We start from the raw sequence: 24935 nt of genomic DNA, 5'->3' as shown, positions 1-24935 counted from the left end.
ATGATTAGGGCAATGCAGTGATAGATTTTTGTGGGCCCAAGTGAGAGACGAGCTTTATATGTTTATCCCTATTGAATAATTCAGAGCTAGATTTGTGACTACATGGTCATTTAAGGTGGACACTGAAGTACTTTGTAATAATGGGGAGAAAAGCAGTATGAGCGGTGGAGGGAGAAAGTGCACCTTCAGATGTTTGAGGCACAAAGGAAAGAAGCCCTAGGAGTCAGGGAAACTTCGGACTAAGAATGAACATAAGTATGGAAACCACATTCAACTTCGGATACAGAATATCTTCTCAACCTACTTGCTGAGAACGTGTTGCTTAGCTCAGAAGATGGACCCAAACTAACAAGGTGAGATAACCAGCCTAAATCTGAACATCTGCAAAAATTCAACCACACAGGTTCAGGTAGGGAGATTGGCTTAGCAGCTTGTTTAATACACAACAACATAAAAACATGACGACAGCCCTGGCTGGTTTGACTCAGTGGTTAGTGTCGGCCCTCAGATGGAAGGATCCCAGGTTTGATTCCAGCCAAGGGCAGGTACCTTGGATGCAGGCTCCATCCCCAGCTCTGGTCAGGGTGCATGCGGGAGGCAGCCAATGGATGTTTGTCTCTCCAAATGATGTTTCTCCCTCTCTCCCTCCCACTCTCTCTGAAAAGCAAAGGAGAAAATATCCTCGGGCGAGGGTTAAAAAATAAACAGAAAACCTGGCAACAAAAACACCTGAGGTTTTCCTTTATTGTAAACTCTGTTACAAACTAATAGCATGGAGTTGCTAAAAGCCAAATTCTATTAGGACGTGCTAATGAAAGTGGGGTCTGAGAGGAAGAATGCAAGAATCCAGGCTACTGTTGGCACGCCATGTTCATTTGTGGCCACCAATGTTAAGGACCTCAGTGACAAGCTGGGGTAGCCAGTGGGTGGGCAACTGTAGAGGCAGGACCAAAGGAACGGGTTACTTAGGTGGGAAGTAAAAACACTTCCTAACAGAGGTACTTATTCAAAGCTGGACTGGTCTCCCTTTTGACAGAGTTCCTTATCCCTGGAAATGTTTAAGCACAGCTTGACTAATTGGGTCCCGGTGGCTAGGGAAGATTCCCGCACAGAGCAGAAGGTAGAATTTCAGCTTTCTCCCAGCGGGATGATGATCCTCTCACCACTTCCCTGCCTACCGCTCCGCCTGGCCTGGGGCAGCTGCAGAAGGGCGCAAAGAATAGCCTGTGGGTTCAAAACTGGCTCGTTTCCCCTGACCAGGGAGCAGGTGGACCCTCTGACCTGCTCACCCAGGGTTAGGGCGTAGCTGCTGGCAGGCCGGGCCGGCTCAGAACTGCCCAGCAGTGAAAGGACCCCGAGTCCTGAGTACGGATTTCCACGCTTCCCACCTTCTGACGACACAGGCATCTTGGGCTCCACGGAGACCAGCAGTGCCTGGGACGCACAGCCTCCAGCGCCAGCCTCGTTCCCGAAGTCTCTTCCCTCCAGGGGCCTCAGTCTGACTCCCACAGCCCTCCTCAGGAAGCCGACTCCCAAACCCGGGCAGGGGGTGTGGGCCAAGGGCTTAACCCCGCCCCCAGGGGTCCCTGATCTTTGACCCCGCCCGGGGCTCTGCGCCTCCCCAGGAGGCCACCTGCAGGCTGGCGGAGCTGCCTTTTGTGTGTTCCGCTCGGAGGTGCCAGAGGTCCCAGAGACCCCCAAGCCGCGCGCCGCATCCCCTTGCGGCCCCCGGCCCCTCCTCTCGGCTTCCCCTGCCCCCCTGCTCGGCTCCGCGTGCCAGCTCGGGGCTCGCTGGTTCGTTCCCCACGGCGCCAGGAGGAGGGGCGAGGGCCGGTAGCCCCCTCCCCCGCGCGCGGCGCAGGAGCCCAGCCGAGTCGGGGGGACGCTCCACCGCCGGTCATGTGGGCTGGACTGTTCCTCCGAGCCGCCTGCGTCGCGCTCCTGCTGCCTGGGGCCCCAGCCCGCGGCTACACCGGGAGGAAGCCGTCCGGGCACTTCGGTGCTGAGAGGTAAGCGCCCCGCGTCCTTCCCTTGCCCCGCCGCGGGGGCGCTCCGGCCGTGGAGGAGCGGAGGGGCGCCCGGAGCCGCTGGCAGCCGCGAATCGGGGGTCCCCCTCTGGGGTTCCGTCCGCGCGCGGGCGCAGCCCATGGGGGCCGGACAAAGAGACTGCAGCTCGTGCCTCTGGGCGGGTGCATCTTCTCTGCCTCTGTCCGGGGCTGTTCGGCTGGGACCCGGAGGGGGGAGCGGAGACCCAGGCGCAGGGTGAGCCCACGTGAGTCTGCCCTGCAGCGCAGACCTGGGGCGAGGGGAGCCCGGGACGTGCCACCTGGTCTCCAGATTGGCTGGCTTCGCTCGAGAACGTGCCGGTGCTTCTGCCTCGGCGGGGCCTGGCTCCCCGGGCGCGGGCTTTCCCCGTGTGCGGGCTCTGCGCGAGCGCTGTGGACCTTGGAACCGCCGGGGTCTCTCGGGGTTATGTTTCGGTTTCCGCCCGCGTGTGCGCGTGGGCGGGGTGGAGTGTTTGTCCCTTTGCTCTTTCCCGACCGATGCCGCCTCCTCCTCGGGTCTCGCGGCGGAAGCCAGGCTCCCGCCGGCTGAGCACGTGTGCGCGTGATGCTCGGAGCGGGGGGAGCGCGGTGTCGGCGGGCGGCTGGCCCTGGGTCACTCCCCGAGGGGGTGGGGGCGCAAGGGGCGGCCCTGCGGAGCTCGCGCGTGTTACACCGCCGCTGCCGGGTTTTGCCCAGATTCTGCAGACTCCTCGAGCTCCGGGGCATTCCTGCCACCTGTCTCCCCACCACGGCCCGCCCTAGGAGGCTCCTGGGCATTCTTACATCTGCCACTTTGGTGGCACCCCTGTCCCTTTCAGAGCCAGGTCTGAGGAGCGGGAGCTGCTGACTCCTCCTTCCAAGGCAGTGGAGGGGACTTCGCTGTCGGTCCCCCTCCCCCAGGGCCTCCTCTTCTTCTGTGATGACTTCAGAGAGCAAACAGGCTTCAGAGGAAACGTACAGGAACCGTTTTCTGCAGACGTTTCTGTGCTGCCTTGTGCCCTGGGCTTCCCTTTCAGACAACTTGTCACATTTGGCATGGATTAATCTCCCCAAGAGTGGGGTGGGTCTGTCTTGTCCATCCATGTCCTCAGCCCTGGGGCTGTGCCAGGCTCATGGTGGGTGAACTGCCTGCCAGCTGACTGTTCCCACCAGCCTCCAAACAGGTAGAGCACAGGTGGGAGGTGTTTCTTGGCCCTGTTCTGTTGTGTGGGCTTCCCAGTTGAAACCAGGCTGGACGACCTCACCCTCTCCCCAGCCCATCACAAAACCAGTTGCAGTCATGTCTTTGCCCCCAGCCGGACCTGTGCCCCGTGCTCCCTCTGCCTGGAGTACCATCCTGCACTCTCACTGGCTGCCTCTGTGCCTCTTCCCCACCTCAGCCTTCCAGGGAACCTCCCCTGACCCTACTCTGGGCTCCATAAGCCAGACCTGTTGCGGGACTTGTCACAGCATATTGTTAGCACCTGGTTCCTTGCTTGCCCAGTGCCCCCGAAGGTGGGGAGATGGCTTGTTCATGGCTTTACTGCTGTGCCTCACCCGCGTCTGGCACTGTGGCTTCTTCACTCCTCTGGGCAGCTCACTGGCATCCCCACCTCTATCCCAGAGATGTTACCTGGGGAATGACATCTGTCGAGCCCCTCTGGGCCTGCCCTCCCCCTTCCTCTTTTCTGCTTGCTTCCCTTCTCAACCTTTCCCTCAACAGCCATTTACTGAGCACCTACTGTGTGCTAGGTACTGCTCTTGGTGTGGAGGTGAACAAAAAGATGAAGCCCTTGTCCTCAGGAAATGGTAGGGGAGACAGACAATCAACAAATGAAAAAAATTAATAAGTAATTTAATGTCCCAGGAAGTGAGTGTTATGAAGAAGAATTAAGCAAGGTAAGGGTGGATGAGGAGGGCCTCCTTGAGAAGGCAACAGAGCAGAGAGGCCTGGGTAAAAGGAGGGAATGATCAGGTGAGTGTCCGAGGAAGAACCTTCCTGAGAGAGGGAACTGCAAGTACAAAGGCCCTGAGGTAGCCATCCCTGGGGCTCTTCATCCATTGCAGCTTTTCTTCCTCAGCATTGAGGCCCCCCTCTCCTGGCCACTCTTCTGTGTCATGTGGCAGGTAATCTGTAGGACACTGGTGTCTTTGTCCTGTCTCCAGGACAGGCTATCAGGGTCTTTTTTCTTTGGAAACTTCCCATTGCCTCTCCTGAGGGTCTCGAGAACTGTTTGTTGACTAACTTACTCACTGGCATGGGAGGCTTTCACTCCTTTGTAGACCCATCAGAATGTGGAAAGTGTTCTCTCCTCTCTTGCAGACGCCGGCTGGGCCCCCACACCTGCCTCTCGGGGTTCGGGAGTGGCTGCTGCCCTGGCTGGGCGCCCTCCATGGGCAGTGGGCACTGCACCCTTCGTAAGTACCTGTCCCTGTGCCCCAAAAATCCTCCCCAGAAGGCGCTCATTCCCTGGGCTGGGGCAGACGGGGGGCCCCAGCCTCCACCCCCTCACCTGCATTTCTCCTCTCAAGCCCTCTGCTCCTTTGGCTGCGGGAGTGGCATCTGCATCGCTCCCAATGTCTGTTCCTGCCAGGATGGAGAGCAAGGGGCCACCTGCCCAGGTAACGGGGCAGGCAATGGCTCATGGGAAGAACTCTGTTAACACTGAGATTATGTGCCAGACACTGGGCACTGTGTCTTGGCATATCATGTTCAAACGACCCTATTAGACAGGCATTCTCATTCCCATTTTATAGATGAGGAAACTGAGTCACAGAAGTTAGTGGCTCGCACGGAGTGACATGGCCAGTGACTGGCAGAGCTGGATTTAAACTTAGTCCTGTTTGCCTCCAGAGGCACCTTCCCAACATAATCCAGGAGGATCCCTGGTGGGGTGGGGGTGGCCAGGACTGCGGCATGGTGCATGCTCACGTGTGCGGTGCCTTTTTCAGAAGCCCACGGACCCTGTGGGGAGTACGGCTGTGACCTTACCTGTAACCATGGCGGCTGTCAGGAGGTGGCCCGAGTATGCCCTGTGGGCTTCTCGATGACAGAGACAGCTGTTGGCATCAGATGTACAGGTGAGAGACCTGGGAGCAGTGGGGGAGGGGTGGGCAGGAATTATGTCCACTCCCTCTCCTGCCAGGATGGTCTCCAGAGAGATGCCAGAGCAGGGCTGGGCCAGGATGAGCTCTGCAGGTTGAGAGTGGGCAGGGAGTCATGCAAACCAAAGGAATATGTTGGCACCTCTGTGGCTCAGCAGCGGAGCTGGGGGTGTGGACAATAACAGTGTATTACACACATGCATAATGGGACAGTACCTGGTGAAGTGCAAGGTGGGACTGGAGGTGGGGTGGCCGAGGAAGGCTCCCTCGGGAAAGTGACATTTGAAAGATCTGAAAAGTGAAACTCAAGAATTTTCTTGTAAAAGTGTAATTTGTTCGTGATTTTGAAAACTTCCTATGGCAAAGTCTGTTACCTTCCCCAGAGGCAGCCACTGTGACCAGTTTCTTGCATATCTTTCCAGAGGTGAAAGCCTCTTTTTGACGTTTGATTTGGTAAAAATCATATTTCTTACCCTGAATACCAAAGTAAAAGATAACTAACTCGTTTTGGAACATTTGGAAAGTAAAATAGTAAGGTGAAAAACCCAACATGTCTTGAAAGTCCCTACCCAGAGATATTTGTTGCAAAAATGAAGCTCTTTTTCCTGCCCTTCTCCTGGGGTGCAGACGTGTTTGTAGCTGTATACCTGTGTGTGTGTTTGTTACGCATGCATATCCGTGTGTTTTATAAAATTGGGAGCACCCCTTATCTATAGTTTTTGTTCACGATTTTCTCACTAAACTTTATATGGGAAGCACAAAATAGTCCTTACAACATAATTTTTAACAGCTGCATATGTGGCTGCTGTAATTTAAGTACCCAGTTCTCTGTTACCCCTCATTTAGCTTGTCTGCAATGTTTCACCGCTATAAATAATGCTGCAATAAAGGGCTTCTTGTCGGCATCTCTGATTATTCCCAGAACTGCTGGGTTGGAGCGTCTCACGAAAGAGTTTTGCTGCTGGGGCTCCTTGCACCATCCCCTCCAAGAAGGCTGAAGTCATTCATTTCCCCCTGAGTGTCTTTCAGGGGAGAACATTCTGCACACACTTCTTGTTGCAGAGGCGAACTGACTGAGGGAAAGCCAGATGACAGTGTCAAAGCAGGCACCGGGCAGGGCGCACTGGCCACCGCCACAGGGGATCCCAGTGGGAGGGCTTAGTCGGGGCAGGTTCTTAGTGGTGGGCATGGCCTGAAGGGCCCAGAGTGAAGAGAGTGGAGGTGTCCTTGGGCTTGGGGGCAGGGGGTGGGGGCCTCAGGTGCAGACTGGAGTGGGCAGAGCTGGCCTTGTAGGTCCTCCAGAGCCACCATGGTCTTTGGATGAGGAAGGGATGCTATGAAGCGGGTGGGGAGGTCTGTCTCCCAGCCCCCCTCACTCCTCAGGCCTGAACCTCCCCAAAGCACTACTTGTATTCATTTAGTCACCCCCACCACCACCACCCTCGGGGCAGAAGCTTTGGAGACTCCTTGGTGTTCACTAGCTGAGCCTTAACCCAGCTCTCAGCCCTGCCTTCCGCTGCCCTGGCAGGAACCCGAGCTTCAGCCAGGTCTCCCCCTGTGCCTCCCAGAACGTCCTCGGACTCCACCTGATGCCCCTGCTCCTGAAGCCCCCCGGTTGTCAGCCCAGCTCTCCTCCAGCACCCTCCTGCTGTGGCCGGGCGTTCCCTGGTGGGGCACACATCACCCGGCCGCGTGTGGTCTCCTGGGTGTGTGCTGTGGCTCCTACCTTAGACTGTAACCACCTGGGGAGTCAGCACCCTGCCTTAGTCACATTTGTGTCCTCAGTGTCTCCCCTCCAGGTCTGCCCCACACAGCTGGCACTCAATAAACTTTTAAGGGGATCTATTCAGCCTCCTTGCCACTCCCTCTGCCCTGTGGGGTTGCCCTGTGGATGGGAAACAGTTCTGTCTCAGCCATCCTCTTGGTCATCCGGCCTCAGCCTCTTCTTTCTGGGGCTTCCCCATAGTCCGATGACTTTCCTGGTGCCTGGTCTTTCTTCCCGTGGTGGGGTGTGGTTAGGGTTTCCACCCTGCCGAGGGTAGGCGGGTGTGGGTGCGGGGTCCACGTGGGGTACTTTCTCCCTGCGTACAAGCTCATTCACAGTGGGCCGTGCAAGGGTGTTTTCTCTCTTCCCAGACATTGACGAATGTTTAAGCTCCTCTTGCGAAGGCCACTGCGTGAACACAGAGGGCGGGTTTGTGTGCGAGTGTGGGCCGGGCATGCAGCTGTCTGCCGACCGCCACAGCTGCCAAGGTGAGGCTGGGGGTTGGTGATGATGATGTCGCCTCTGCTGCTGCTGGGCGCCCACGCTGACCATGTGGCGCTGCGGGCTGACTGGGCCAGGCTCTGCGGACAGGGCCAGTCAGAAAGCGTCCCGCCCTCCAGCTGCCCCAGTCTGGTGGGGAACAAAACATGGTTGGGACGAGAGATCAGTGCTGTGGGGACCCACGGAAGAGAAGGCATCTCTCCTCCTAAGTGAGCAGCATGAGAGAGACCTTTGAAAATTATCACTCATTCTCTTAAGGTGACTTATTTATAGAAGTTAGGTAAGGAAATATTCTTAAGGCGGCTAAGACAAAAGTTCCCCCTTGATGCTGCAGTATTTTTTTCTGTGTGTTTGAAATTTTCATCAGTTATAAAAAGTTTGACAAGTCGCTAGCTCCAGGCCCGCCCCCCCCTTCCATCCCTGCACTCTGCTCTCCCTATAGAGTAACCCTGGTGTCTTAGCATAAGCTGCTATAACAAAATTCCGCAGACTGGACAGCTTACACAACAGAAATTTATCCTCACTGTTCTTGAGGCTAGAAGTCCAAGATCAAGGTGCCGGAAGTCCAAGATCAAGGTGCTGGTCCATTCAGTTCCAGGTGAGGGCCCTCTTCCTGGCTTGCAGACGGCAGAGAGAGTGAGTGAGCTTTCTGGTGTCTCTCATAAGGGCACCAATCCCATCATCAGGGCCCCACCCTCCAGACCATCAAAACCTAGTTACCTCCCACAGGCCCACCTCCTAACACCATCACATTGGAGGTTATGGCTTTAACATATGAATTTGGGGGACACAATTCATCCATAGCACCTGGTTATCAACCCATCTAGTTATTAATCTGCCTGGCTCTCCCCAGCACATGTACACACACACACACACACACACATGCACTCAATAACACAGAGATATAGTAAGAGATGAGCAGTTCACAGTACTGAACTGTTGTGTCTGGGCACCATGCTGAGCACTGTAGATGCATTTTCTCATTTCATCCTCAGAATTATCCTATGAAGTTGGTACTGTTTACTTCCATTTTCCTGATAGGAACACTGAGGCCTAAAGAAATTAAATAACTTACCTAAGATCATGTTAGAGCTGGAATTGGAAGCCAATCATTCTTCTACATGCTTCCTCCCGCCCCCTTAACAATCTGTCTTGAAGATCTCTCCACATCAGGGTCAACAGACCTGCTTTGTTCTTTTAACTGCCACCTGGTCCTCTGCAGTGCAAATATTCCATGGTTTAGTAGTTCTGTTACTGATGAACATGTAGATAGTTCCAGTTTTTTACCATTTCAAATACCAGCATGGGGAAGCTTTGACAGAGGAGGTGCTATAGAGGCTTTGTTTTGAGGTACGAGTAGGAGTTTTCCAGCCAGATGAAATGGAAAAGCAGTATAAGCAGACAAGAGAACGTGGGCAAAGGGGAGGCCCACAGGAGCATGTGCAGTTGGAAGATGGCAAGAATTTAAGTCAGAGCAAATGTGAGGGGTAGGGAAGGAGGTAAAAAAGGCAGCCCAGGGTTTGTGAGCTATGGTGCTGCATTGGTGCTTGTGGGAGCCATGGAGGGTGCCCTTTGGTCAGAACACCTGGAGGCTGTGTAGAGGGTGGCTTGGGAGGAGCACAGGTAGAAGCAGGGAGATGCCAAGGCTGTTGCTCTTCTCCAGACTAGACAAAGGTGGCCTGGGCTAGCATATGCAGTGCGGGCGGAGGGAAGGCTGATCCAGAGAGGGTTTAAGAGTTGATACACTGAATGTGGGCAGAGAGAAAGAGGGGTTAAGGTGGTTCTCCCGCAGCCTTGCGTAGGGCAGGAGATGGCAATGAGAGATAACAGGGACCACATATTTCCAGAACTCCTTGGGGGAAAGAGCTCCAGCCTTGTCCGTTCCCTTCCAGACACCGACGAATGCCTCGGGACCCCCTGTCAGCAGAGATGTAAGAACAGCATCGGCAGCTACAGGTGTTCCTGCAGGACTGGCTTCCATCTCCACGGCAACCGGCACTCCTGTGTAGGTAAGGTCGGGAGGACCCTGTTGTCTTCACACTCAGGCTACCAATCAGGAAGATGGACAGGGCAAGCCCAGGGACAGGGAGAGGTCAACAGTCTGGACCTCCTGGTCCCCTAGAGCCTGTAAGCGCTCGAGCCTTCGCTCAGCGCCTGCCTTCGCTGGGGTTGGCGTGGCTCCTCTTGGAAGACCCTGTCTTGGACTTTTCCTGGCCACACGCCTCTTTCATCCTGTTATGTTTCTCTTCCACCCCTCCTCCCAGATACACCCCAGGATTCCTCTCTGCTCACCCATTTTCTTGGCTGCCTTTGCTCCCCTTGGTAAATAAAGCACGTTATGTCTTAGTTCTCTGGTTTAGAAGGAGACCCCTGTTTTCTTAGCCCATTAGCAGAAATTTCCAGCAAGGGATTGGCATGTTTGGCTTGAGCTTGGCTCGTGGGTTGAAGGTGGGGTCCCATGGGCCTGAAAAAGGACCTTGTTCTAGTGGAGTTCGGCTATTTGTCCTGAAGCCTACCTGGAGCAGTACAGTGAATTTTGAGACGGTTTTTTCAGATGGGGCTACACCACTGACACCTGACAGGTGGGATGGTGGAAGGTTTGGAGATGAGATTCCCCATGGGCTCATCCCCTCCAGCCAGCACATAACCCTTACTGCCTAGTGCTGGGCGATGAGTCACTGGTGCATCCATTAAGTGCCTACTGGATGCACAAGAGGACTAGCATAGGTTTTAGCCCCACTGCCAGACATCTGAGTCACACCCCACACCCTGGGGCAGGGAGACTCCCCAAGACTCTTAGGGATGACTGAAGAAAGGAAAGGTAGCCCTGACAAGGCAGCTGTTGGCAGCGAGGCTCTCCTGCAGATGTAAACGAATGTCGGAGGCCTCAGGAGAGGCGAGTCTGTCACCATTCTTGCCACAACACCGTGGGCAGCTTCCTGTGCACGTGCCGACCTGGCTTCCGATTGCGAGCTGACCGGGTGTCCTGTGAAGGTGAGCGACCAGCCAGCCCCTCCGATGTCCCCCCATTCCAGACCACACCCTCCCAGCACCAGGGCCTGCCGCCCTCCCAGAGCCTGACCCTCTCCCTTCGCCACCCGCTCTTGTGTCTGATTCATCGTATGTCCAATACTTCACTTTCTCCCTTCCACCTTCTATTGCTTTATCCATTCTTTCCCCCTTTTTACATCATTGTGTCCCTAGTCCTTCTGTTTTCCCCCAAATGGTAAAAGAAAAAAAAAAGAGGAGCGTGTGACATAGGAGCCCCAGTAAGCTGGGCTCCCAGGGACACTTTGGACAGTGGTGTCAGATCACTCTGCCGTACTTTACCAGCGTGCCCGTGAATATACGTATAATGTTATATAGAAACTGAAGGTGCCCTTTCTAGTCCGTGGCGAGTTCCCCTGGGCCTCAGCGTCCCATCCCAGGAAGCCACACATGGGTGGGGGCAGGGACACAGTCCCACTTTAACAGCCGTGGCCTGCTCCTTAGGTACACTTCCATCAGCCTTCCTGTGTGATCCTGACTGCAGCCCCAGTACTTTAAAAGTTGAACTGTTGTGTTAGACCCATTGGGTTGATGAAGAAACTGTCCCGGAGACATTCAGTGACTGGCGGCAGAGCTGAGTCCAGGCCCCTCAGTCTTACCTCCCTCAAGACACCCCGTGCTTCCGTTTCAGCTCTCCCGAAAGCCGTGCTGGCCCCCTCTGCCATCCTGCAGCCCCTGCAGCACCCGCCCAAGACGCTGCTGCTGCTTCCAGAGGCCGGCCGGCCGGCCCTCTCCCCAGGACACAGCCCCCCTCCTGGGGCTCCAGGGCCGCCAGCCGGAGTCAGGACCACCTGCCTGCCATCCCCCGCCTCTGCATTACCAACAGCTTCCCCTTCTGCCCCGACGAGGCTGCTGGCCACCCCAGTGGCCACCCCAGGGCCCAGTGTTTCCCTGTTGGGGACCCTCAGACCTCCCTCACAACTCCAGGAGAAGGCAGTGGTTACCCCTTCCTTGCCCAGGGGCCCCGCTGCCCCGCAGCCCACACCAGGGCCCTCTGCCTGCTGGCACCTGGGAACCACGTATGAGTCTGGGAGCCACTGGACAGAGCATGGGTGTTCCCAGTGCTGGTGCGAGGTGGGTGTGAGGGGTCCTCGGGGCTACCCTGGTCTGGTGCTGGGGTCTTGTGGTGATTGGGACTCCCGCCTCCAGGATGGGACGGTGACCTGCGAAAACGTGACGTGTGAAGCTGCTTGTTCCCACCCAGTCCCCCCTGGAGATGGGAGTTGTTGTCCATCGTGTACAGGTGGGAGCTGGTCCAGGGGCGGCCGTTTCCCACACGGTCCCACCTTGTCCCTTCCTGGCCCTTCCGCAGCTGAAAGGCTGTTCTCCAACTTTCTCGCACCTTAGAATCACTGGAAGGAGGATCCCTGGGCCCCAGCCCGAGAGTTTCTGATTTAGCAGGTGTGGGATGGGGCCAGGAATTTGCATTTCTCCCAAGTTCCCAGGTGATGCTGATGGCTGCTGGCCCAGGGACCACAGTTTGAGAACCACTGGTCTATGCTGTGATACCCCTCAAGGGGAACTTTTCACTTCTGGGGATCCCTTCTGAGCTTTTCATTCATTCATTCGTGCAATGAGTTTCTGCATGTCCCAGCCGGTGAGAGAAGGTTCCAGGTACACTGTGCCTGGAAAAGCAATGAGCCCACAAGCCACCTCCGCTTTGAAGAGGTCTGACGCCTCCTGCGCTCCTGTTTGTCTTTCTAAGGCTGTTTTCACAGTGGCGTCATAAGAGCCGAAGGGGCCGTGTTTTCACCTCCCACGGAGAACTGCACCATCTGCGTCTGCCTGGTGAGCTTCACAAGATCCCTGAAGCCCAAAACCTCATGGGTGTTTTCTTAACCTTTGGGGGTTTTAGAGGTAGGAGGAAAGACCAGATGTTAGAGGTGAGCTCGTGGAATGGAGGGAGAGTTCTCAGGTTGTGGGTTTTGGTTGGAAGCTGTCAAATTTAAAAGGTTTGTGAGAAATGTGGGACCTGTAGGTCTGTGGAGTCAGGGAGGCTTCTGCTGAGCAGAGAAGAGCCAACAGGCGAACAGGGTCCATCTGTCTAGGAAGGGGAGGGGAGGAAAGTCCCTCGGAAACTTCCCCCCAGGGAGGCTGTTTTTCTCTCCAGGCAAAACATTAGCCGGCACAATGAAGGCATCCTTACCAGGCAGCTTGTGGAGAGCATTTTGCTTTAGGCAAACCCACTCCTCCAAGAATACTTATTAAGTACCTACTGTGTGCCAGACGCTGGGAGATGCGGTCACACAGATTTGACTGTGACTACCTTGGTGCACAGACCTTGGTGCTTTTCATAGGTTTCCTCACCTGAGGCTCCTGGGGGCTCTTTAAGGTCAGCTTTACTGTCCCTGTTTAACAGATGAGGAGACTGAGGCTGGGATGGAGCGGAGCTGGGGTTTGAGCTGAGGTCTGTCTGCATCCAAAGCCCTGGCTTTGTCTGCCAACCCTGACTGTCACCCTCTGACTATCTTTAAAAGCAGCCCCTGGTCTGGCAGCGATGACGAAGCTGCGATGTGAGATGGGGTGTGGGGCACGTAGATAGCTACCACACCCACCGTGGAGCTCTTCCTGGGTGCCACACATGCAGTGGCCAGGCACTTTTGTGGGTGATCTCATTTCACATAATCCTCAGCATCCCCCATAGATGGGGAGACTGAGGCTCAGAGAGGTGATAGACTTTGCCCAAAAGCACACAGCTTATTAGTGGAGGAGCAGACCCTGGAACCCAGGTCTGGCTGGCTCCAAAGCCAGGGGCTCTTTGGTCTTAACTTCAGGTTTTTAAAATGTAGTTTTGAAATCTTGTTCAGTGGTTAGAGCATCCGTCCATGCACCAAAGGGTCACGGGTTCGATTCCCAGTCAAGGGCACGTACCTGGATTGCAGGTTTGATCTCCAGCCCTGGTTGGGGCAAGTGCAGGAGGCAACCAATTGATGTGTCATTAATGTTTCTCTTCCCCCCGACTCCCTCCCTCCTTTCCACTCTCTCTAAAAAAGACAAAAATCAATGAAAAAATATCCTCCTGTGAGGATTAACACACAAAACAAAACAAGTAAAAAAAAATTTGATTCTTTGAATAGCTAATGTAGTCACTGGTTCAAAACTCAGTTGCACTGGAGGGTGTCCCTGGTGGAGCAGCCTCTGCCCTCCGCTTCTCGGCTCTCAGAGGGAGCACTGTGGACGGCTAGGCCCGTCCCCCTCCCAGGGAAGGCGGCAGGCTCTACTCTCCAGTCCGGCCCTGGTTATGGAAAGGAAGACGTTCTAACCACCCCATGATAAATGCCAGACACTGGGTCCCTGCAGGCCCTCCTTGTTGTGACCACGGTGGCATTTAAAGGTCTGGGAAAACTTTCTTTAGGAGGCTTTTGCGTTGGACGGGAAGCCTGAGGTGTGGTGTGAAACGGGTGGGGAATGAGCTGGTTCTTGACGGGCATAAAGGGCACCAGAGCCTGCTTCTCCTACCCCCTTTCCCTACCCACCACCGTCTCTCACCTTCTCAGGCTGGAAATGTGTCCTGCATCTCCCCTGAGTGTCCTCCCGGCCCCTGTCAGGCCTCCCCGAAGTCGGACTGCTGTACCTGTGTTCCAGGTAAGTGACTCTTTGGGTTGGGGCAGAGGTGGCAGAATTTAGCTTTTTTGTGTATTCTGGGGAGGGGTGTCTTTTGAGTATACTTTTTGGGGTGAGGGGAGTGGATGGAGATTGATTTCTGCTTTAGACACTCAGATCAAGTGAAGCATTTCAAAGTGCCCATTTTAATTGAGCACCTGCTATGTGCACAGTAGTTTGTATGCTAGACTGGGCTCACAGCCTGACCTGCCTCCTGCCCCCAGAGGCACCTTCAACACAGGCAGGAAGGGGATTGGATCTACTCTTGGCATTGCTCTGTCTGGAGACGGAGAGGGGCCATCGTCTTCCCCACTAATGAGTTGGTCCTTTGTTAAAACTTCGGTTCTCTTTCCTGGGATGACCTCATCACTGTCACTAATATTCCCTGCGGGCTCTGTGCCATTGCTGTGTGGGCCTTGCCAGACCTTGATCTTGTTGAATCAGTATGGCACTGCCCTGAGGGAGTACTATTCATAGCTCCATTTCATAGGTGAGGAAACTGAGGCTCAGAGAGCTCAAGTCGCTGCCCAAAGACACACCAGCTGGTACAGGAGCAGAACTTGAACTCAAGCCTACCAATATCAAAGTTGGCCTTTTAACATATTTTTTCTTAAATTTTAGATGTTATATTATTTTTAATTAAAAAATTTTTTTGAATAAGCTATATAGTTTGTAGAAGGTAGCAGCTGTTATCAACCCCATTGAACAGATGAGAAAACTGAGGCTCAGCACTTACCTGTCGTGCCCAAAGTCACTCCCTATGGGTTATGTAGGTGGGATTTGAACCCAGGGCAGTCTGACTTGTGCCAGGTGGGCCTGCACAGGTTTGGGGCTGTTTCTACCTGTGGGGGATCTTCAGGTGAGAGGCTCTCACTGAACCCTCCTGGCGCCCCGGCTGGCACGGCTCCCAGAGCTCCTAGGCGTCCGGGCCAGCCTCTTTCCATTTCTCTTCTCTCCCTCTGGAGTTATTCTGGGCATCCCTCGCCCTTTTGGTTAAGGACCTTGCATTACTCGCAATTCCTTCTCCGTCAGTTTTTCAGTAATAGGATATTTTTTGTCGGGGATTTGGAGGGAAGTGAGTGGGGTTCTTGGACGTGGGCTGTGCTGTGGAGTGTTGTGGGAGTGTGAGCTTCCCCGGGACCCCCCACCCATCGCTCCCCCTTTTCCTTCAGCTGCCCCCACCCAAAGGCCTTGAGCTGCTTCTCCCTTTCCTCTCCGCAGTGAGGTGCTATTTCCACGGCCGGTGGTATGCAGACGGGGCTGTGTTCAGTGGGGGTGGTGACGAGTGTACCACCTGTGTCTGCCAGGTAGGGGCTGAATCGGTGGGTCGCGGGGAGGGCGCAGGGCACAGCACTTACCCAGGATGCCTTGGCCACGAGAAGAGGAGCCACCATGCAGAAAAAGGGAGACTGAGGCAGCAAAGGGCCTAAGGGACCTGCACTCACCGAAGCATTCCGCAGGCTCCTTGAAGTTTGCCCTTCAGTAGTGCTATTTGTAGAGCACCTACTGTGTGCCTGGAGCAATGCTGAGTGCTGGGGACACAGCGAAGTGTAAGGCAGGCCCAGTCCCCTCTGTCAGGGACCCCGCAGCCTGGGTGGGCGTGGGCGATGGGTGGGTGACCAGAGCTCCTAGCCAGGCTGCAGGCTTTGTGGGGAGCCTTCTTGGAGAAAGGGGTGCTGAGGCAGGACCTGAGGGATGAGTAGCACTAATCAGGTGAGGAGCTGAGGCAGGTGCCTGGCAGCAGACAGGAGGTGAGAGAGAGAGGGAGGGAGGGGGAAAGGAGGAGGGGGGAGAGAGAGAAGGAAAGGGGGAGGGAGGGAGAGGGGGAGAGAGGGCAAGCACCCTTGGCGTGCAGGCATCCTGGCTGGAGTCAGGCAGGAGATGAGGCAGCAGGCAGGGATGGTGTTTGGGGTGGGCCTGGAGCTGGACTCTTGTGTAAGTGATTTTCTGAGGGAGCTCTGAGGAGAAACCGGTGAGAGAAGCAGGAGGGGCAGGGGAAGGAGCCAAACTGGGGCTCAGGTTAATACCCTGGGAGCTCTGGAGCGGGCATTGCACCGCAGAGATGGGTTTGTGCAGAGCCCAGGGAGCGTCGGCGCTTGTGCGTGCTCCTTTGCTCCCCAGGGAGTCGGGGATAAAGGAACCAGTGGCACTTGGAAGACACGGTGCCCTTTGGCCAAAGGCAGTACCTAGGAGGAGGGGTCTGGGCGCGGTGGTGCCAGCCTCTGCTCGGGCTCAGTCGGAAAGGCTCTGCCGGCCAGGCTGAGGGCTTGGGCCTTGGCAGCGCTGCTGAAGGTTTTAAGCGGTGGAGTGATGTGATCAGATTGGTGCGTGAGAAAGTTCTCCGGCTGCAGAGTGAGGGCAGATCAGGGCGAGGCAGGAAGCAGGGAGCCTGAGCAGAAGCTGAGGCAAGGGGAAGAGACGCTGGTGGCGTTAGGGGGCAGGCAGGGGACCCTCCAGACCAGCAGCTGGCACATTCCCAGGACCTACCAGCCTCACCCCAGCCCCCCACACGAACGACTCCCCCTTCCTTCCTCTTGCCCTCTTGCTCCCTGGAGATTTGTCACTTTTAGGAGGGGAATGGCCGCCCGCCAGCCTCCTCTCTAGCCCTCCAGTGGCCCAGGGCTGGGGAGCTGCCTTCACTGGCCCGTGCCCTTGGCTTTCTTCCAGAACGGGGAGGTGGAATGTTCCTTCACACCGTGTCCAGAGCTGGACTGCCCCCGCGAGGAGTGGTGGCTGGGCCCTGGACAGTGCTGCTTCACCTGCCGGGAGCCCACGCCCATGACAGGTGAGGGCCCCCGTCCTGCGATCCAGGGCTGCACCCCTCAAATGTCAGAGTGCATCTGAGTAAGTCTGTGTGCAGTGCTGTTAGTACACTTGTGTGTGAGTGATGTCTGCATGTGTGAGTGCGTTTGTGTAAATATGCGTCAGTGTGTGTGTGTGTGTGTGTCTGCGTGTGAGTGGTTTCTCTGTGGGTGAACGTGTGTGTTTATGTGAGCCCATGTTTGTGTAACTGTGCCTGTGTATACCTGGTGCCTGTTTGGGGGCAGACTCACTAAATGAGGGCTCAGGCAGCCCCAGGGTTGAGCATACACCCTCTGAGCTGTCCACACAGCATGAATTAGAGGCGCCTGTCCTTGCTGGGGCGGGTGTAGGTCCAGCGGGCGCTTGGGACCCTGCTCGGCACTCCTGTCCACCTGTCCTTTCTCCCTCACTGTCCCCTGGCCAGGCTGCTCTCTCGATGACAACGGGGTTGAGTTTCCGGTTGGACAGATCTGGTCTCCTGGTGATCCCTGTGAGTTATGCATCTGCCAGGTGAATGACAACCTGCGCGCCTTCAGCTGCTTTCCGCTGCCCTGCCTCACCCCAGGCAGACCCGGCCCTGGCCCGGGGCCTCATGTCCCAGGCACCCCTGCCCTGCAGTGCCTGGGCCACCCCAGGCCTGCCCTCCGTCTTCTTCCTATGCTCTCAGGTTCCATTTTGACAGAAAGGGTTGGGACCCAGCGTGTTCTGTCCTCGGGTGACTTTTCAGGACACCGGCGCTTGGCAGTCTGCCTTAAGAGTGGGGCGTGACACCCTGTGCTTGTGGAGGGTGGAGCCCTAATAGCAGGTTTCCCCGGCACAGATAACTGAGGGAGCTGGGGCAGCCAGTAGTTCAGGCCTGGTCCGTGAAATCGCGGTGTTTTCATCACCGACGTGAATCGTGCGACCTCATCGCGTCAGAAATGCAGGAGGAGGTGCTGGAGGGAGTTTTGGCGTCAGGTGGATGGAAATGCAAACCAGCTGTTACCTAGAAACACGGTCTTTTTAGCTCAGTGTTTAAGTGTGTTTGGCTCTCCTTTCAACTTTAAAAGACTTTAGACTCCCTTAGAGCTTGATGTCTCAAAATGCGGCGCCTGCACCAGTTGTACCAGCGGTGGTGTGGGTGTCACCTGGAGCCTGGTGGACACGCAGAATCCAGGGCTGCCCAGCCTCCCGGCTCAGAGCCACCTTTCCCTGCCTGGCGATGGGAGTGCGCATTGGCGTGTGAGATGCACAGCCTTCGGGCCCCTTTGACGTGCCAGGTGTTAAAAAGCCTGAGACCCTTACAAACTGGGAAACGTGTCATTGGAGTTTGGGTTGGGAGGGAAGTGTGTCCACTGCCTTCTTTCTCCCTCGTGACTGACCGGGGGCATTCAGGGCGTAAGAAAGTAACTCAGAAGGTTCAGAAGCATTCAGGTTCTTAGGGAAAAAAGAGAAAGCTTATGTGGCACTTTTGTCTTCTGAAATGGACATTTCAGGTGGAATACAAAAATAGGATTTTATTTTACTCCATCGGTGTGGAGTGAGCTGAGCCTTGGCTGCTGCGGGAGAGGGACAGGAAGCCGAGGGACGGGACCCCAGCCCTGGCTCTTATCTCCCCTGTCTTTGGCTCTGGGAGCCTTTGGAAGGCTCACACTCCTTCCCCAAGTAGCTGGTCCTGTTTTGGGGAGACCTGCCACCTCCCGTTGCATCGGGCCCCTTTGAGGGCAAGCCTTGGCCAGTCTGCAGCATTGCCCTCTTTTGGGGGGGGGGGAAGGGTGGAGTGGGGCGTGGAGCCGGAGGTGGGTGTCGCAGGTGGGGTCTTGGTGAAGTTGCTCGTTCCTTCAGGCAGATGGTTCCGTGAGCTGCAAGAGGACAGACTGTGTGGACTCCTGCCCTCACCCAATCCGGATCCCTGGACAGTGCTGCCCAGACTGTTCGGCAGGTAATTCCCTGCCGGGGGCTGCACAGCGCCCCTCCCCGCCGTTGCTTTCAGGCTCCCCCTGTACCAGGCTCCCTGTGCGGAGCACCACATGAGTTTCATCTCGGGTTGTCCTCACAGCCACCCCGTGGGGCAACCTCATTTTACAGATGGGGAAACTGAGGCTCAGAGATGTAGAGAATCTGCCCATGGCAGGCCCTATCTGGAGGCAATATGAAGATGTGCAGAGCTTACAGCCTGGGTGGGGTGACAAAGGAACCTGAGAAACAGATGACAGTGAGAGAAATAAAAACGACACTTCATTTATAGCAACTTTTCCCTTTTCCCTTGTTTCAAAAGTAACATTTTATTGTAGAACATTTAGAACATACAGAAAGCAAAAAAAAAAAAAAAAAATTAAGAAGGGCCCGTCATCTCTTTTAAACGCCATGGTTTTGTTTACCTAGTCTCTTTTGTGATGTGATATCTATATATAACATATCCGTAATATATATCTCTACCTAACGTATGAGAGATAATGTCATATATATTGTCCTGTAAAATACTTCCCTACTGTCTCATTACCTGCTTTTTTATTTGCTAGTATGTGATAAATATGATCAAGGTGGCAGCATGTAGATCGGGCCTCTGTGGGTATCAGGAGGTAGAGAGGGGGAGGTGAGGAAGAATGTTCTGGAAGGCGGGGTTTGGGGTTTTGCTGAGTGGGGAGCATCAGAGAGGATGGCTGTGGTGCCAGGCACCAGGTCATGTCTCCTGGCCCCTCCGTCCTCATGCACCTGGTGAGGGGGAGAGCAAGAAGCTCTTCACCCTGGGGGGCTGGGGGCGGAGGACCCTGAAGTGGAGTCACTCTGACCCCTCTGCTGAATCCAGTGCCAAAAAGTCAGCACCCACCTCGGACCTGTGTTCTGTCCCTTCCCCAACCCCCGGGCAACTGCCCCAGGATGCAGCTGGCCTGACCTTCACTCCCCAGATAAGCCTGGACCTTTGCCCTGGCTGGAGCCTGGTCCCCAACCACCCTCCACCCCCACCCACCCTGCTGACGCTCACTGGGTGCTCTCCCTGCAGGCTGCACCTACACAGGCAGAATCTTCCACAACAACCAGACCTTTCCGTCTGTGCTGGACCCATGTCTGAGCTGCATCTGCCTGGTACGGCCACCCAAACCTGACCCCTGTCTGCGGAAATTCCTCAGGGACTGCCACCAGCTCCTGGACCCTGGAGGCAAAGTCCAGAGACCTCCATGAGAAAGGTCACTTCTGGGTCCTGGTGACAGCTGGCTCCCTCCAGCCCTGCCCAGGGTGACTCCTTATCCAGGGCCAGGGATCTGTTTCTCACCCTACCCTGATCAAGTCCTCTGCATCTGGTGACCAGGGAGGGTCTTGGGGGCCGGTCCTCACAGCAGGACAAGGATACTCTCCGAGGGTGCCTGTGAGGGACTCCAGCCCACATTCTCTATTCACATTCCCAAGTTCTTGGCGTGTGCCAGCCCAGGAGCTCAGTTAGTCCTCTGGAGTATCCTTGGAGGTAGGCACCACCATTGTCTCCATCTGCTAGGTGGGGAAACTGAGGCACAGACAAAGTCATTTGCTTAAGATCCCACAGCTAGTGAATTAAGTGCCAAGAATCGAATCCTCGCGCTCTGCACCTGTGCTCCAGGAGGTGCACTTTTACCCCAAACTATACACCACACTGCCTCTCGGTCTGAAAAAGTACATTTGTTAGTTATGTCAGTTAGTGTTTGGAAAATGGAAAAAACTCCTGATCGCTTGTAATGCTGGAAATGTTTAATGTGGACAGAGCTTCTTGCTGGCGGTGGGTGCAGATGTGGCGTGGACAGGGACAGGGTCTACAGAGAGATCGAGGAACTCGGCGAGCATCTCTGGCCTCTCGAGCGGCCCCCCCTTACTCACGGCCATGTGCTCCCGGAGCTTCGGCTTCTGGGTCCTTTCTCCTGGGGTTTGGGTGTTCACCTTTCATGGGCAGTTCATGGATTTGTTCAACAGGTACCTGCTGACAGGTGAGCTCTGTGGACAAGGCCAGCCCCTGACCCAGTGGGGCTTGTGTTCTAGCAGGAAGACAGAACAGACTGACCAAGTGAACGACACCCCCCCCCTGCCCCCACCGTGGACCTCTCCTCGACCTGGGTGGTTCTGATGGGCTACGTGACCTGTCCTTCCCAAGTGTCCCATCGGCCCCCCAGAATGAAGGGCCTTGTATGTTTTCTGTGTCCTGCAGCTGGGCTCAGTGGCCTGCTCGCCCGTGGACTGCCCCATCACCTGCACCTACCCTTTCCACCCCGATGGGGAGTGCTGCCCAGTGTGCCAAGGTGAGTGGGACCAGCCACCCCGCACCCGAGGCTGCCGGGTGGGCCTTGGCTCTCATGGCCCATCTCCTTGCCCCTGCAGACTGCAACTACGAGGGAAGGAAGGTGGTGAATGGCCAGGTGTTCACCTTAGATGATGAACCCTGTACCCAGTGCACGTGCCAGGTGAGCTGGGCCTGGGAACTGGGGCAGTTAAGCCAGGGGCTGCTTCTTGCTTTTGTCCCTTTGCAAAACTCAGAGCCCCTTAGCCACTGTGAACCCATCTTTCTCCCTCTGTCTTTCAATGTGAATTACCTGCCAGAATACCTTTGGATGAGACCATACTCTCCCGCTTTGTGGTTTCCGTAAGGCCACCCTGCTGTGTTTGGCTTCACCTGTTTTTCAGATGGGGGCAGGCACCGTAGCCTCTGTCCCTGGATCTTTCCATGGGTCCCACTGCTGGTGCAAGAGGCCTTTGGGGGTGCTGTTCGGGGCGGGTGAAGGTGCTCTGGGCATCCTCACGGGTATCCTTCTACTTCCCTAGCTGGGAGAGGTGAGCTGTGAGAAGGTCCCCTGCCAGCTGGCCTGCTCAGGCTCCTCCGTGACCCCGGGGGCCTGCTGCTCCTCCTGCCCAGGTAAGCAGGCCTTTGGGTCCTGGGGTTTCTGCAGGGAACTTTTAGAGCAGTTTTAGGTTCAGGGAGCGCTCCTATACCCTCTGCCTCCACACGCACAGCCTCCCCACTGTCAACACCCACAGCAGATGGTATATTTTTACCACTGGTGGACCCTACGCTGACACAGGATTTTCACCTGAAGTCCGTAGTTTACATTCAGGTTTAGGCTGAGAGGTCCTCGCTCCTTTATGGTCGGTCCTCAGAGTGGCCCTATGCAATCGTCATTATGCCCATTTTACAGATGAGGAAACAGAGGCGCAGGCAGTTATGTGCCCTACACGACATCACACAGACGATGCCTGGCAGGACCACTCTGGTGAACTGCCTCCCTCCATTCGTGTTTTTTTGGTCTCCTTTCCCTGGAGACAGGCACCAGCTGGTCTTCACCAGGTGCTCGAGGGCCCCCAGAGGACAGAGCTTGGACATCTGTCCCCAGTGCAGCTCATCCCAGAGATGCCTCAGCTGCCGAGAGGACCACTGTGCCTCTTGTTCCTCCACCTCTCTCTAGATGCCCTGGAGGAAAAGCGGGGGCTCCCCCTTCCTGGAGATGTGGCGTTCAGCAGTGAGGCTCAGAGCCCCCACAGAAACACAGAGGACCCCGTCAACTGCAGCTCCTGCCCGGGGCCCCCGGCAGCCCTGCCTCGGAGGCCCGTGCTCCATTTCCTCCAGCTGCTCTTAAGAACTAACATGTCTGACATGCAGACTTTGCCCACGAGCCCCTCGGGAGCCCGGGCCTCACCCTCGCCCCCCGTGGGGCCCTCACCAGGGCCTCCCCTCCCTCCAGGAGCCTCCACTCTACCTCCAGCCTCTCCCTGGGCTCCTGAGCCACCTCCTGTTACTCCAGAGCTTTCGTCTTCAGCCTCTGGGGCCTACTCAGCGTCCAGGCAGCCTCCTCTGCCCTCCACTGTCCTGACTGATGCTTCAGCTCTTTCCACAACAGGCCTGAGCCCCTCAGAGACCCCTGTCACCCTCCTCAGGCCTCGTGGCCTCTCTCCCACCACCTCCAGACTCTTTGCGGCCCTTGTGGCTACCGTCAGCCCTGGCCCCCAGCAGCCCACAACGGGGACCTCAAGCGAAGAAGAGTCCACTGGGTAAGGTGGCCTCCAATTTAGGGCCATGCCAAGGAGACGGACCAAGGAAGCTGCCAGTGGCCCCAGGAGTGTGCAGGGGCCATTGAGGGTCACTCCCGCAGGACTTCTGGTCGAGGAAAACCTTCAGAGCTGACACAGCCTTGCTCCTAGGAAGCATTTGGAATCAGCAGATGCCTTCTCCCCAGGCAGCATGCTCCCCGCAAAGGCCCCCCTCTTGTCTTTTGAGGGAGGCTGGGCTGCTGAGCTCCCCACTCTGGAGGAGGAGGGTCGGTGAGGGCCTGAGATTCCACTGGGATTGTGTCACCCGAGTCACTGTCCTCGCCCGAGGTTTTGATTAAAGGCTGTCTCAGTCTTCCCCTGGCTCATTCACTTCCCGCCTTCGGAAAGGTGGGAAAACCTCACTGCACGCCCACAGGTGGTAAGCTGGCACCCGCCCAGCCCTCAGCTGCGGAGAGAAGCCTGCCCCAAACGGGCTGCCCTGGTGGGGGGCCCTGTGTAATCGTGAGCTGGCCTTTGATGCCAGGAGACTAATGAAGTGAGACAGGAAAAGACGGGTGGAGAGGGCTTTGCAGGTGTGGGCTCCCTGGCGGGCACCTCTGGGAGGAAGTGGCAGGCAGGCTGTTCCTTGTCATCAACACCCGTGGGGGCGGGAGTGAGGGACATGGCCGGCCGCCCTGCCTCCCGAGGCCTCAGCCAGCTCCTCTGGGAGCTCTGAGGCTGGGCGGTTCTTCAGAGCTGTCCTGAGGGAGGGGAAGAGGGCAGCTTTGTGTCCCCGTGTTGACCAGTAATTCGATCTGGGCTGCCCCAGGGAAGCAGCGTGACCTTGGCCAGTCGGCTCTCTGCAGCCAAGGCAATTCCTGACGAGGGCAGATGGCACGCTATCGGCCAACAGCCTTCCGGGCAGCTGGGGGACTAATCCGTCAGTCCTTGGGTGGGGGCGGTGGGTGGGCACTGCATGGTTTCCATGACAGGTGGAAAGAGGACAGTGCTGTCATTAATGAGGCAAGTCAGTTGCCGCTGGAAGGCAGAACTATGATGTCACCAATTTGCTACCACTGAAACCCAGGAGGGCTGCAGAATAAGCTGCAGACAGATGCAAAGGGCTTAGAGACCATTTTGTCCAGTTAGACACAAAGGATGGTGCTTAAGAGAGAGGTCTGCCTGGCCGGCGTGGCTCAGTGGTGGAGAATCACCTGTGAACCAGGAGGCTATGAGCCAGGAGATCGTGCTCCAGTTCTCAGGGCACAGCCTGGGTTGCAGGCTCAATAGGGGGCGTGCAGGAGGCAGCCGATCAGTGACTGTCATTGATGTTTCTATCTCTCCCTCTCCCTTCCTCTCTCTGAAATCAATTAAAAAAAAAAAAATTAAAAAGAGAGAAGTCTCGGGTGTCCTGACCGGGTTTGAGCCCTACTCAGCCTCGATTAGCCCAGGGACCTTGGGGCTCAACTCCTTTGTCTGTATGGTGGGGCCTAATCCCCCCTTGTGGAGTTATGATGGTACCATGTGGTAATGCCTCCGTGAGTCTCTGTAGTTCGTGACCCTGTGCAGCCACCCAGCTTCCGCTGCCACCTGGATCTAATTTCAGGGTGGAAGTGTAGGACCCTGGCTGCCTCAATCACTGCCTCCAAGTTGCAGCTTCTCAAGCGGGCTGTCAGCATGGTAGTGGCTAAAAGTTAGCGTTTTCTCATTGCTATTATCACTATGCAATAAAGGGTGCAATTCAAGTTTTACTACTAGTCTCTGCCCCTCCCCCCAATAGAACTCAAGTAAAAGATGTTCATTTGAATGTTTAAAAAAATGCATGGGGGAGGGGGCAGGAGGACAGCTGTAAACATTTTCCCCAAGTTGGTCCAAGTGTAAAAACAAGCTTATCACAGCTGGGGCCACGGAGGCCCAGAGAGGTTAGGAGAATTCCTAAGGCTGCACAGGTTCTGAAGGCTGTGCTGGGAGGAGAGCCCTGCTCCGACTCCCAGCCTGGGCTTTCCTTGGTTGGATTCTTCTGTGGGATTTAAGAGAGACAGTGGATGGCCATAGTCGTTAGAAGGGCGCTGTGACCACCTTGGCTTAGTTTGGGCTCCACCAAGAGCAGACCCAGAGATAAA

General features: G+C 55.9%; 1 protein-coding gene across 5 annotated transcripts; it reads left to right on the top strand.

Moving 5' to 3' along the window:
• The first annotated feature begins 1895 nt into the window (after positions 1 to 1895).
• On the top strand, positions 1896 to 23185 carry VWCE (von Willebrand factor C and EGF domains). 5 transcript variants are annotated; one of them, XM_087821909.1, is made up of 21 exons: positions 1896 to 2009; positions 4348 to 4442; positions 4557 to 4646; positions 4977 to 5105; positions 7266 to 7382; positions 9288 to 9400; positions 9660 to 9717; positions 10261 to 10389; positions 11075 to 11517; positions 11593 to 11686; positions 12149 to 12231; positions 13941 to 14028; positions 15268 to 15353; positions 16714 to 16831; positions 17273 to 17358; positions 18673 to 18769; positions 19832 to 19914; positions 21002 to 21092; positions 21172 to 21254; positions 21613 to 21703; positions 22251 to 23185. In XM_087821909.1, exons 1-21 carry the CDS (start codon positions 1900 to 1902, stop codon positions 22835 to 22837), a joined length of 2871 nt encoding a protein of 956 aa, XP_087678035.1. In that variant the 5' UTR covers positions 1896 to 1899; the 3' UTR covers positions 22838 to 23185. The 5 variants fall into 5 exon arrangements, with proteins under 5 accessions (XP_087678035.1, XP_087678033.1, XP_087678032.1 ...); XM_087821907.1 differs by having other exon boundaries at positions 11075 to 11686; positions 17273 to 17338; positions 18677 to 18769; XM_087821906.1 differs by having other exon boundaries at positions 11075 to 11686.
• Positions 23186 to 24935: the final 1750 nt, after the last annotated feature.

This window comes from Miniopterus natalensis, chromosome 11, assembly GCF_054644295.1.
Source record: "Miniopterus natalensis isolate mMinNat1 chromosome 11, mMinNat1.hap1, whole genome shotgun sequence".
NCBI classification, from domain to species: domain Eukaryota; kingdom Metazoa; phylum Chordata; class Mammalia; order Chiroptera; family Miniopteridae; genus Miniopterus; species Miniopterus natalensis.
The sequence above is the reverse complement of the archived record's forward strand: the minus strand, read 5'-3'. Positions and strand labels throughout refer to the sequence as shown.

Bases quoted from the DNA above. Each gene is read 5' to 3' on its own strand.
- VWCE (XM_087821906.1), top strand. From the start codon at position 1,900: ATGTGGGCTGGACTGTTCCTCCGAGCCGCCTGCGTCGCGCTCCTGCTG. The intron at 7,383-9,287 runs GTGAGGCTGGGG...GTTCCCTTCCAG, and splicing joins CGACCGCCACAGCTGCCAAG to ACACCGACGAATGCCTCGGG. The intron at 16,832-17,272 runs GTGAGGGCCCCC...TCCCCTGGCCAG, and splicing joins GGAGCCCACGCCCATGACAG to GCTGCTCTCTCGATGACAAC.